The sequence below is a fragment of the Montipora capricornis genome, chromosome 2, assembly GCF_036669925.1.
Source record: "Montipora capricornis isolate CH-2021 chromosome 2, ASM3666992v2, whole genome shotgun sequence".
In the NCBI taxonomy this organism is placed as follows: Eukaryota; Metazoa; Cnidaria; class Anthozoa; order Scleractinia; family Acroporidae; genus Montipora; species Montipora capricornis.
Window position 1 is genome coordinate 27,027,257 of NC_090884.1, and position 12,500 is coordinate 27,039,756.

At 39.7% G+C, this 12,500-nt stretch overlaps 1 protein-coding gene across 1 annotated transcript; it reads right to left on the reverse strand.

Moving 5' to 3' along the window:
• Positions 1-3,050: 3,050 nt before the first annotated feature.
• LOC138037887 (neuronal pentraxin receptor-like) lies at positions 3,051-11,936 on the reverse strand. Its single transcript, XM_068883741.1, has 3 exons — positions 11,608-11,936; positions 5,969-6,200; positions 3,051-3,503 (listed from the first exon to the last, which is right to left on the reverse strand). The coding sequence occupies exons 1-3, from the start codon at positions 11,843-11,845 to the stop codon at positions 3,116-3,118; spliced, it is 858 nt and encodes a 285-aa protein (XP_068739842.1). The 5' UTR covers positions 11,846-11,936; the 3' UTR covers positions 3,051-3,115.
• Between the last annotated feature and the right edge of the window lie 564 nt (positions 11,937-12,500).

Genomic DNA, 12,500 nt, shown 5'->3' on the forward strand with positions numbered 1-12,500 from the left:
GCAAGCAAGGCTGACTTTACAGGATACTGCGCAAACTTTTGGAGCGAAGGAAAATTTTGCCAGCTTTTTCTTCCATGTAAGTAACCAGGTAGCCTTTTTTTCTTTATTTTAAACTATAATTTTGCTTCAGAACGTCCATGATACACATAATGAGTTGTGTTTGGTAAGAGTTACTTTCCAATTTTAGTTATTAATCGACTTGGAAGCCTTGGTCGTGTTAGTCTGTCCATGGTTTTTAGTGCTAGTTTTTGTCCAAAGTTGCGGCTTGTTGTTCTTCTCTTTTCTCTTTCTAGACTCGGCACGAGGGGGTCGGGTAGAGGTCCGGCGCTGGACTAGAAACCCCCTTGCTCGGTTGCGCTCTATCCCTGAAGATTCGCAGCCATTTACGAGCCTAAAGGTGTCGCAGTCAGTTTGTCTTTATCTTCAGGATTTTTGGATTTGCCTCGTGGAACTGGTATTTCATATTCCATGGGATTTCTTTTAGTTTTTCGTACATGTACTATCCGACTGTTTCTGAGCTTAAATTTTTAATTTCACACAGAGTTTGTTTCGTTTGTTAACCTTATTTTGGGGTTGAGAGTTTGCTTTGTGAACATCTCCCCCTCATTTTACAGACTAACCATAACTTTTGTCTATGATTTTCCCTCAACTCACCATCCACACACACACTATTCCCCATAACTACCTACTGATTAATGAATGTTTTAATTAGTAGAGAGAAACCCCTTCTTGTAAGGCGGATTCTTCTAAAAACACCAACTAAGACAGCCACAAAGGTTACTAGGTTATCTGCTGCATCATATATTCATATTAAACAAAAAGTCGTCGTTTCTTGAACTCCCTGTTATCTAAATTTAGAATACAGGTCTCGCCAAAGAATGGCCAATTAGATTGGTCTTAATGACCATGGACTATCCTGATTGGTCCGCAACCAAGAAGCCGCACGGGGAATTCCTCGCGCTAAATGCAAAATCGTGCGTGTAACGCAATGCAGCTACGTTTTGTTCCCGCAAAAATCTATTAGGAGCCGTTCTAAAAATAAGGAATAAGAGGTGGTTGTCACGTTAAGTCATCGCCGCCATAAAACAGATGATCTCTTATTAGCTCTTTTTGCTCGTCTACCAGCAATTGAACATTACATCATTGTTATCTGTGTCTCTAGAGATTGGTGCAAAACCCCATATATCGTAAACTAATGTGCCTCATTCCATCGCAGATCGAGACGTCTGAGTTATTAACTTATAGCTCCAACCCATACGATTAGGGCTAATATTGCGCGATCATTGTTTGTAATTTGTTCAAGTTCCCAACAAGTGTTTTTTTTGGTGTGGCAGAAGCGTTAATTTCCCAAAATTTGAAAATTTACTCCCTTTTTCGCGTTATTTTCCTTTGTTTGGAAGCAAATTTCCCTTCGCATCGCGTAAATTGAAGTCTCGTTAATTTCAAATAGGCTAATTGACGCGAGAGTTAATTTCCCATAGCTACAACATCTTTTGGTAGACTTAGGAAGAGAGCATAGAACAACAAAATGCTCACAATGAAGACCAAGATCAGAATGTACGTAGCATGCATCCTGAGATACCTTCCTTTATGGCTCGGAACAGGAGAATTGAGAAACGACTTAATGTGTTCCACCTGCGCTGTCTGCGTAAAATTCTGGAAATCATCTGGCAAGACAAAGTCACCAATAACGAAATCCTAGTGCGCGAACAATCTTCCACATACGACTGCAATTATCTGCAAGAGGAGACTAAGACGTGAGGCGAAAGGACGACTGTAGAATTCCGAAACAGCCAATACAATTACATGCTGTGAAAGAATGCCATGATACAAAACACGAGTTTACCAGAAACTTGAAAACGACCTCTGATTGGTCCGTAATTTACGACCGGAAGTGGTATTTCGTTTCAGCAGAGGTTAGTAGGGACCTTATGCAAGGACGATGACCACGGCTACGAGAACGTTGTCTAAAAACATCAAAATGGAAAACGCACGCGCAGGGTGTGCAGAGTTTTTGTTTTTGCTTATCATAGCTATTGTTTTTTGGCGTATTCGTACCCGTCTTCGTCGTCGTTGCGTAAGCTCCCTCCAGGTGATCTGGTGACGTAATTTGGAGGACTGGGAAGAAAAATTTCAACGCCGTATCCCACAACCGCGCGCGGCCTTAGGTGTTGTTTTTCAAACTCCCTGCAGTATTTCAATCGCCAATTCTCAACAGATCATTCAGTGTCTACCACATTTCCTGTTACTGAAAGAACATTCAAGTAGACCCGACAAGCTCTAATCTCGCCTTTGCCATGTTAAATTCGAAAAAAAGGCCGCGCGCTTTTGTGGGATACGGCGTTAAAATTTTTCTCCCCAGTCCTCCGAATTACGTCACCAGATCACCTGGCTGGTGGGGGAGGAACGCGTGACGAAACCCCAAGATCGGGGGACGCTGCGTGGGATCCGGAGGCTATGTATCTCAGTGAGATTTTTTAGCTCCTGGCAAATCCCCCGACCGTTCTAAAGGGATTTTGTTATTGTAGTCGCATTCGCTTAATAGTCTTACACGCTACAAAAAGTTAGTCTGGCCGACCACATTTCACAAAACCGGAACACCTTGTCTTCCCCTTCGCTAACAAATTCTGTTCTTACACCAAACAAGTGTTGAAAGTTAAGCATTGTGAGACAGGGGCTACGGTTTACAGTCCTTGTTCACAAGACTTGAAACTCTAAAAATTAAGGATATAATTTCAAAGGCAGCACATTTTCGCTGATATTTTAAGAATTTGAGAGTTTTTCTTAACGCAATCCGAAGGATATTTGACCTCCTTGGGAGGTCCCTCATACTCTAGAATGTGCTATTAAATGTTCATACATCAAGTGTGGGTATTTTATTGAAAGTTGCAGTGCTGGTCGGACAATTAAAAAAGGTTGTAATTGTTTCGAAAAATCCTACATTTAATCGACCGGATGTGATTAAAATCTCAGACACCAATGTTCACCCTCCTTCGGTAAATGTACTTTAAACAAAGCCAATAATGAAACAGTTATAACACACAGCAAAACATTTATTGAAAAGAATGATTCATGATGCTTTCATGCAGCAATGCCAGACAACTAAAGGTGAATTTTACACTTCGCAAGCCGATGGGGAGATAACCCTTACATTGCCTCTGATTCCTACTTTAAAATCAGACCATTTCTTGACGTTACCCTGCCCCACATGGCACGATTTCGAGATTTTCAAGATCTCGCTTAAAGAGAGATCTCGGTTCCAGATATTGAGGCCCGTCAGCTCTCCGAGGTAACTTTGAGTTGGGTCAAAGGCGTCACCAAACGAATCTTGCTCTTGCCCGACAGTGAGGATTCCGTTGGTCTTTATTTTATAACCAGTCTTCAACTGAGACCCTTGGGCTTGCACGCTGCCATCTTTGTAAACTTTCCAAGAGCCATTCGTGCTCTTCCATGTAATACAAACGTGATGCCAGTTACCGTCATCAACAGATACACCGGTATCTCTGCGAAAAAGATAAAAAAATGTCAGTGATTGTGAAACAGTTTTCAGTTTTCAGTGTTGAAAGGAATCTACTTTTGCTTCAGTGTTGGTTTCGCATTGACGACCTTTGTCAGTCAATCAGAACTATTAGTCAGACACATGCATTTTAAAACTATGGCCTGTAAATAGAAGTAGGCATGCCAATGACCTTCTCCGGTACAAATCTCTCTACTTTTCTTACGCAAATATTGACAATTGAAAAATGCCAAAACATGGTTTACGTGCTTAACAAGATACATGAAAAAATGCTCACTTCTTATTGCCTAAAATAGAGTGGACTTCTCATAAATCAATTTGTAACACGAGTGCAAATAACAGCAAGTTTCCAAGTTTACAGGTGAATGACACTAAATGTCATCAAACATTCAAGCCTCTCAATTGTGCTTGTAATTTGTGGTAGTACACTTTATAAGCGCACTACACATCATCGGGGCTGTCTGTAGAAAACTATTTTCATCTTTATCATTGTGATCGATAAGATTGTTTGTGTTGAAATTCCCACGGAGCTGTGCGCAAAAATTTTGTCCGGTAATAGAAATTATGAGCTCTTCATTCAGAATAAACGAAACAGTAAAATATCGCACCTTAGTTTTCCTAAATTGCCTGTGAAAGCGACCAGAGACAGAAATTTTGCCATAAAAGCGTACTCGCACCATGGAATAAAATACTGTCAGTTCTGTTTCCCGGATTGACCATGTGGTTTCCTTTCGAGGGAAAAACTCGTGGGTTTTTATATCAGTTACCTCTTCCCACGGTCTCTCTTTTCGCTGCATTGTCGTTAATTTGAGGCAGAGAAGAGAAACCCTGGGAACAAGTTTAAGTCGAGGGCTTCCTTTGAACTTTGTTCGGTGGCCAACAAACTTTGGTGTCGGCGAAAATTGCAGCTTACAGGGTTTTTTACGGGTCCGTTGGAAGCGTGCTTGGATTTCAACAAATGGCCCCAAAATCGGCAAGAATTTGTGACGCGGATGAATAATACAGCAGCTTCTATTTCAAACAATGGAATTACCTGGTGATTAATAACCTGATCTAGGAGAGTGAATTTTTGACTTTGCAGAGACAATAGTCAACTGCAAGAGTTGGACGATAGTGATCTTTGTGTTGAATTCACACATTTCTTCTCGCATCGTGGCTTTACAACACTTGAAAGAACAAAAAAAGCAAACCAACGAAACAACAATCCTATCTCTTGCCGTCATTTTGTCACAGTTGAATCCAGTGGATAGTAACACGCAAGGTAATTTGATCACAGACGGCCGGTGAAATCGATGTCACTTTCGATTTTGCGATTTAATTGTGCAGCCAAAAGTACAGTAGAAAAATCGAAAGTAGCAAAAATTTCCCAAAACGTTTTTCGCTGATGGCAACTTTTATATTCGTGGCAAAATATTTATGTTGTTTTCAAATTTTGTTGCTGGTGACAATTTTTTTTTCTCCATCGACACTTCCTAAAAACGTCCTTGCGCTCTTGCTACAAAGTGTGTATCAATATTTATTTACTTTTGCGTAAATAGTTGTTTTGCATAAGGCAGGCTAACAAATTCTGTAGCTTGCTTAGCTCGTATTTTTGAGCGTTAAAATAGAATTTTCGGTCCTATGTTTCTGGTAGCAAGTCGTATATTTTGAAGTTTCCCATCCAGACACTAACCCCGCCGGATAAGCTTTAACTTCAGTGAACTTTTGTCGTGGAAACTGTCAGACGCTCAGAGCACACGCTTAAACTTGTCGCGAAAAAGAAGTTGAACTTCATGTCAGCCTAGCATTTTACTAGTAACTACGTGTCTTCTCAGGAAGCTATTTTCCGAAGAAATCTACGATGGCACTATAATGATTTACGATACCAAAACAATATCGTGTACTATTACAGCTACATATTACGTTCTGGAAAACAAAACGTAGCTCCGTTGACAGTTATGGAGTAAGTTACTGCTCTACCACACGTTACTAATTCGATTAACGTTAAGTGCATTACGCGACCAAGAGCTTCGCGTGATGACGTACTCGTTTCCGAAAGAGAGTTTACACACCAGAGATTGAGTCTTGGTTGGAGTAAAAATTTGACCACCGCTAGGCGACGGAGTTTACTCAGTTCAAAGGACTACCGCCACATCACAGGGTAACACAAAGCATATAAAAAGAGAGGTATACAAACAATGGCAGGCAGGCGGTGGAGGAGGTGAAGGGAAATGTGAAATTGCGATGAGAGCCAAACGATCATCACTTTGTGATGGTGAGCACTAAAAAGGGGGCGAGCACATGTTAGCTCGGGCTTATATTAGCCTCCTGAATAGCTCTCAGACATGATTGGTCAGAAACCTGATACACTTATCAAACCCACCCGAGACTGCAAACCGTAAATCTAAACGAATGCCTTGCCATAAAAGTTCGATCATGATATATTGATATAATCTTGACTTTTTCCCTTACACTGATTGTTCGTTGACGTAGAACCGAATGTCTGACATCCTGCCCATCACGATTTCATTGTTGTTCGTTGACAAGCTGTAACTCACGACTGACAGATAATTGGATGTCTTTTCAGTGGTACGCACTCGGAGGCAAATCGTAAAAGCACTGGTTACCTCCAGACCATGATGGATAACGTAATCATTGATTCCAACGTTGGTGAAATAAAGGTCGAATTCCCTCGTAGGGAAACCTGTTGAGACACATAACAGAAAGCATTTTCGTACAGCTTGTATAGATTCATCCATCCCCACGTCACCTACTCACCCTGTTATCCTACTAAGTCGTTTCTAATGTGCAAAATACTGCTAACTACAGTACTGCACAAAAAACTTTATATTATTAGTTATTTATATCTGTAACGAGAGAAATTTTTATTCTAAAAATACCGCCTCGGAGTAGGAAACAAAAAGGGAATAACATGACTTTCTTCGGGAATATTGTTTATTTGCGCCCTAAAATGACACTACAAGGGCGCAAATAAACAATATTCCCGAAAAAAGTCATGTCATTATCATTATTATCAATAAACAAGGCCAAATGATATCAAGAATGCGAGTTTTGATAATACAAGCTAAGTGAATAACGAATTCAAAGTCACTTCAAATCATCATGTAAGTGTTGATTGAAAAAGCTATTAAAGAATCAACTCAGTCCAGTGAACTTATTTAAAATTACCGAAAAAATGCGTAAAATCGTCTATAAATAATAGGCATATCACAAAGTTGAAGCAAGAACCAATCAGCTGTAGGGCTGATAATGCATTAGCAGCCCGCTGTCAGTCTTTTGCGGCCCGCTGAGCGTGTGTTTTGAAGAGGCCGATTTTCTATTTGGCCGCGGATATTTATAATAATGACTGTTACATTTCAATGATCATGTTACAGGATTAATTACACATCAATGTGTCTTGCTCATCTATTTGTTGCTGCATTCCAAGCTACAAATGCTATTAGACAAAAAGAAAATATTGCCTGACCTTAAAACGTTTTTGGCTCAGAGCTATAGCCGAAAATCTGGGGAAGATAAGTTAGCTTTTTTCTGAGAGGTCCTTATGTCGGCACTTTCATTTAATACAGTGGGGTGGATTTTAAATGCGAATACTGAATGGGCGATTGCATGGTGAATTGAACCTGGCATATTTATTACAAGGGCACACAGAGTATATCCTAAAACTTACTTCTTGAGCACTAATGAGGAGAAAAAAAAAAAGATTTACCAGCAGAAGAAAAAAGAGCAAGACTTCAGTTTCCATTGCGGAAAAAAATTCAAGTAAACAGAGCAACTTCGCGTGTGATCAAGTCTTGAATTTCAAGTGCGCCAAAAATAAAGGCGATTTGACGTATATATCTGCCTAAGAACTTAATTTGCAATGCGGAAAAATTGCTTTGCATCTGCCCAAGACTTAAAAATATAAATCTAATAAAATCGGGCGTGTCAGGGCAGGATGTGACCATGAATTCTCTACGTTGCAGATCATGTAGTAAATCTGAAAACTTTATTCATTGGACGATTATGTCGAATATTGATTAATTAGTATTTCAATAGAGTTCAAGTTCGGTTGATAGATCGGAATTGCGTTGAACAAAAAACCAACGAGATTTGCCTTTCATTATATAATGCAACAAGAGGCCATATTCGGCCTACCCTCTGGCCGATTCCTATGTTTTATTTAAGAAATGCTAGGATGAAGGTGAATCATCTTTGCTGATTTTTTTTTTTTTTGTTTGTTTGCATCACTCCTGTACTTTTGGCATGAAGATTCACTTGCACCTTTACTCCTCAAATGGTGACATATTTAGGTAAATCATTACTCTGGCCGCAGGCACGGCGGCCAGAGTTGAGTTTTCGGCCAGTTTTTTCGCGTTTCCACCACAAATCGGCAAAGCCTGCTGACCAAAAGAATCGTCGGCTCTAAGAAGGTGATGTTTATCGATAAATACGGGAAGGGCTGAAAATTGCAGTGGAAAGTTTATGGACAGAGAAAGCACTGTTCGGAGTGAATGCACGCTAAAAGGTATTGAGCGGTACAGGAACGAATCGGTCAGTGAATCGAAAATATTGCCAAGTTGCATTCAAAGTATGTCACTAGTGATCATGAGTTGAGATTATCTGTGAGCACAAAATGCGAAAGTGATGAATTAGTTTCGAAAGTGACAAATGTCAGAAGTATTACGGAAACCTATAACCATGCAAAAGTGTGTACTACTGCAACTAAGAAAAATAATGTTGATCTACGCAAGAAGTACAAGAACGAACATTATCTTGTTCTGAGAGGTAAAGTCTAAAGACGCCATACCGGAATCTGTATTATGATAATATTTGTGTTTCTTGTAACTAGTTGTTTTGAAATGTGGAGTACCATCGCTTGGATCATCTACAAGCAGTACATAAGTTTACGTACAGTATACATGTGCGATGTTCAGAAACATTCAGGTGTACAAAATTATTCAACGCGGCCCCAATAAAATTAATAAAAAAACTTATAATCAGGTCTTGTTATGAGATGTTTGTTTACACAACAATAAGAATTTATGCGAACGCCGTGTCCAGAAGCTGAAAGCGTTTTCTTTTATAAAATTCGGAAAAATACGCCAGTATCACCCTAAATACATCGCTATGTTTAATTTAAATCGAAGAGGCATCGAAGAAGATATGAAGAGATGCAGAAAGTTAAAAAAAAAGTATTTTCATTTATTTGTGCTTTATGCCAAAAGTACAGGAGTGATGATCTGTGATTCAACCTTTGCCCCATATACACTTCCAGGATAAATGTATTGGTAAGTTTTCTACCTATAATATACATTTGCTCACAAAAATGACTTGCTTTTTCTTTAGGGGTGTCAGCATTCCAACGTTTACAAACATTTGTGAGGCTGACAAAATAAAATTTGAATACATATTTATTATGAACTATTACCTTCAACGCATTGCCAGTTCTTTTTCCCGTAATTTCTTTAATATTTACATGTACGAACTTGTTTCATCAGGGCTTAGCTGACTTGCAGTTTAAAGTTCCTACTTATTTACTTAAAACCAGCCTTAAAAAAAAACACCAGCAAAGATGATTCAACTTCATCCTAGCATTTCTTAAATAAAACATAGGAATCGGCCAGAGGATAGGCCGAATATGGCCTCTTGTTGATTGTAAGATGACTGTTTATACACCAGCCATAGTAGAATTTAGTCCCAATGTTCACAATAGCAGCTAATGTATTAGAATCCCAGTAACTGCAGGGCTTGATGACAGAGTAACACAATGAATATAGTGCCAGTGGACAACACTGCTTACGAGGACAAAAGCTGTTGTTTTCAGCAATATTAAGATTAACTTTAGCAATTTTTACTCCATTTATCTCAAATATATCACTGATATGATATGTAAACTTTGAATATACTGGACTAAACTGCTTATAGATGGTACCTCTACAAGGACAGGTGTCCCTTGAGGGTGACTGTTACCATACAAATCTCTACCACGAGAGTCAAATATTTTAAAAGCACCATTATTAAAACAATAGATTCCAGCAACAGTGCATCCTACTGCTAAAATGAATAAAGTATAGCTTTGATCCATAAGTGATTCGAAACTTCCAAACAAAGACATACAGTAATGGTGTCCCTGGAATCCACTATTACTATTAACATTTCCAGTGTAGCTCTCACTGCAAGAAACTTGGTAGCCAGTATCAAACACACTTAACATTGATGGTAACTCTGCCAACATTAGAAAAGACTTACAGTACCAGCTGACTGCAACAACCTTGAATATAACTGATTACCAACATCCATTATTTGTATCAAATCATTAATCCCCCCATTGTCGTGGTATATTAAATAACTCAAACTCATCGCAACACACTGTTGTCCAGCATTTTAACGAAATACTCTAAAGTTGCATTGGCTGTAAGGTGCTCTTATAGTTTTACTGGGGTCCACAATGGGACCAGGGTTCTTCTCTATATCGGAACTTAGTTTGAACTTACAACAATTAATTCTGCGGTTATGACTCGTGAAAAGGGACGAGGGTAAAACACATGTAAACAAAGAATAATATTTTTTAACTTTCTGCATCTCTTTAAATCTTTTTCGATTCCATTTCGATTTAATTTAACATAGCGATGAATTTTAGATGACATTGGTGTATTTCTCCTAATTTTATAATAAACAAACGCTTGCAGCTTCGATTTTTCTTCGACAGTCGCTTTAGCTTTTTCACTGGTACTGTATTCTACTTGGTTCACGTTCCCGTCTGGACCTGTGGCGTTCGAATAAGTTCTTATTGCTGGTGTAAACAAACATCTCATAACGAGACCTGATTCCAAGTTTCTTCGTTAACTTTATTGGAGTCGTTGAATAATTTCGTACACTTGAATGTAAGTGTTTCACTTCAGGCAGCATAATATAGTTAGTCTTCAAATGAATTAGAAACCGTTTCTGAACATCGTATGACTGTAAATAAACTTACATACTTCTTGTAGATGATCCATGCGATGGTTGTTATTATAATGACACGACTGAAAAGTACAATCGTTAACGTTCCTCTAATTCACATTTCAAAACAAGTAATTACAAGAAACAGAAACATTATCATGATACGGATCCCGGTACACACTTGTTTTGCTTTCACATGGGACTCGCGCTGTTGAATTTTCAATATGGCGTCTTCAAGGTTCTCTTTACCTCTCAAAATGTTCGTTCTTTCTTCGATCAACGTTACTCTTAGTTGCAATAGTACACACTTTTGCATGGTTAGAGGTTTCCGTTTCCGTGATACTTCTGACATTTTTCACCTTCAAAACTCTTTCATCACATCCGCATTTTGTTTTCACAGATAAACTTGATCTCAACTCATGATCACTAGTGCCATACTTTGGAACACTTTCGAATCCACTTTGCATGCAACTTGGCAATATTTTCGGCTCACTGACCGATTCGTACCGTTCCTGTACCGTTCGATATTTTTTCGCGTGCATTCATTCCATGCACTTTTCTCTGTGTCCATTTTACCGCTCTTCCCATATCGGACAAATAAACGTCACCTTCTCAGAGCCCGCGATTCTTGTGGTCAGCAGGCTTTGCCGATTTGTGGTGGAAACATGAAAAACTGGTCGAAAACTCAAATCTGGCTGCTGTGCCTGCGGCCAGAGTAAAAAGAGCCAGGGAGTTCCCATTTCTGGCAGCGAGTAGTAGTGATTTGCCCGAAAAGGGTTGTGATATACGAACAGTGTGGCGGAATTGTCAAAACGTTTACAGTACTAACTGAATTGTCGTGGATTTCTAACAAATTAAGGGAATGCTTCCCGACAATTCTTCAATTTACATGTTTGAAAGAAATGGCTAAAGGGTCCGTGATATACGGTTAATATACCACTTGGCATATTGAAAAGGCTTCTTGAATAGGAGATAAAGTGATGGAGCGATCATTGAGCGATCCTTGCACCTAACTAGAAAATCAATGCCAAAGTCTTTTCATCAAGAAGCCTGAACAAAAAACTCGAGTGCTTTGGGAGGCTCGATTTTATCACCTTCTCGATTAACGGTAAAATGCTACATTAACTGAGCCTAAAAGCTAAATCTATTCAGAAGTAATTGTGTTTTACCTGGCTGAATCTGACTGCTTCGATTTTTCACAATCTGAAGTTCTTTCCTCAGGTGGTCGATGTCTTGTTGGAGTTGTTTATTTGCCTCGCACAAGTCGCACTTGTCACCTTCCACGGACACCTTTATCGTTGGACTACAGTGACAAGCGGATAGAGTGAGATCGCTGGGTTTTTGTGCTCCTGAAAAAGAAGCAAACGCAACCGCGATAAACAGGAAATAGAGCCCAACATTTGCCATCTTGTTGCTTGATCTGAAAGAGAGCAACCGTAGAGATCGAGAGGTACACTGCTCTGTGCACTGCGTGAGCCGGAATGACCAAATCGATACTTTTGGGATCAAAAATAAGTTGACGTGGGAATGTGGCGTCAGGCAAACGGCCAATCAAGTTAGACTGTCGCTGCTTGTCTTTTAGCAAAATGCCTTGTCAATGGGCGGGATCTATTTTCTGACGCATATTCGCCAGCACTCATGTCTTCATGCATGTCAAAACCGTCCACAAAGCTGTTTGCCAGTAATGCGTCAACCCCAACGAAGACCACGAAAGGGTGGCCGTCGCATCGCCGTGCCACGGTGAAAGGAGCCATGCGGCGCCCTCCAGCCAAATGACTTACCGTTGCACCAGTTCGTCCCTGTTCAAAAACGATCCTCATGTTTCCCCGAATTAAGTGATTCTTAGGGATAAAAAGCATATTTACCTAAACAACACCAAACAACTAGCCTACTTGAAGCCGTACGCCTCCCCAGAGGAAAAACAGTTTTCCTTGGGGAGGTGAATGGATGCTGTCACACGTGGACTACCTTATAAGTAGCGCGTCAATTTGCGCGACCTTAATTACCATTACTTTCCTCCGATGACCTGTGATTCACTCCAGACATTCTTGACACCTAGCCA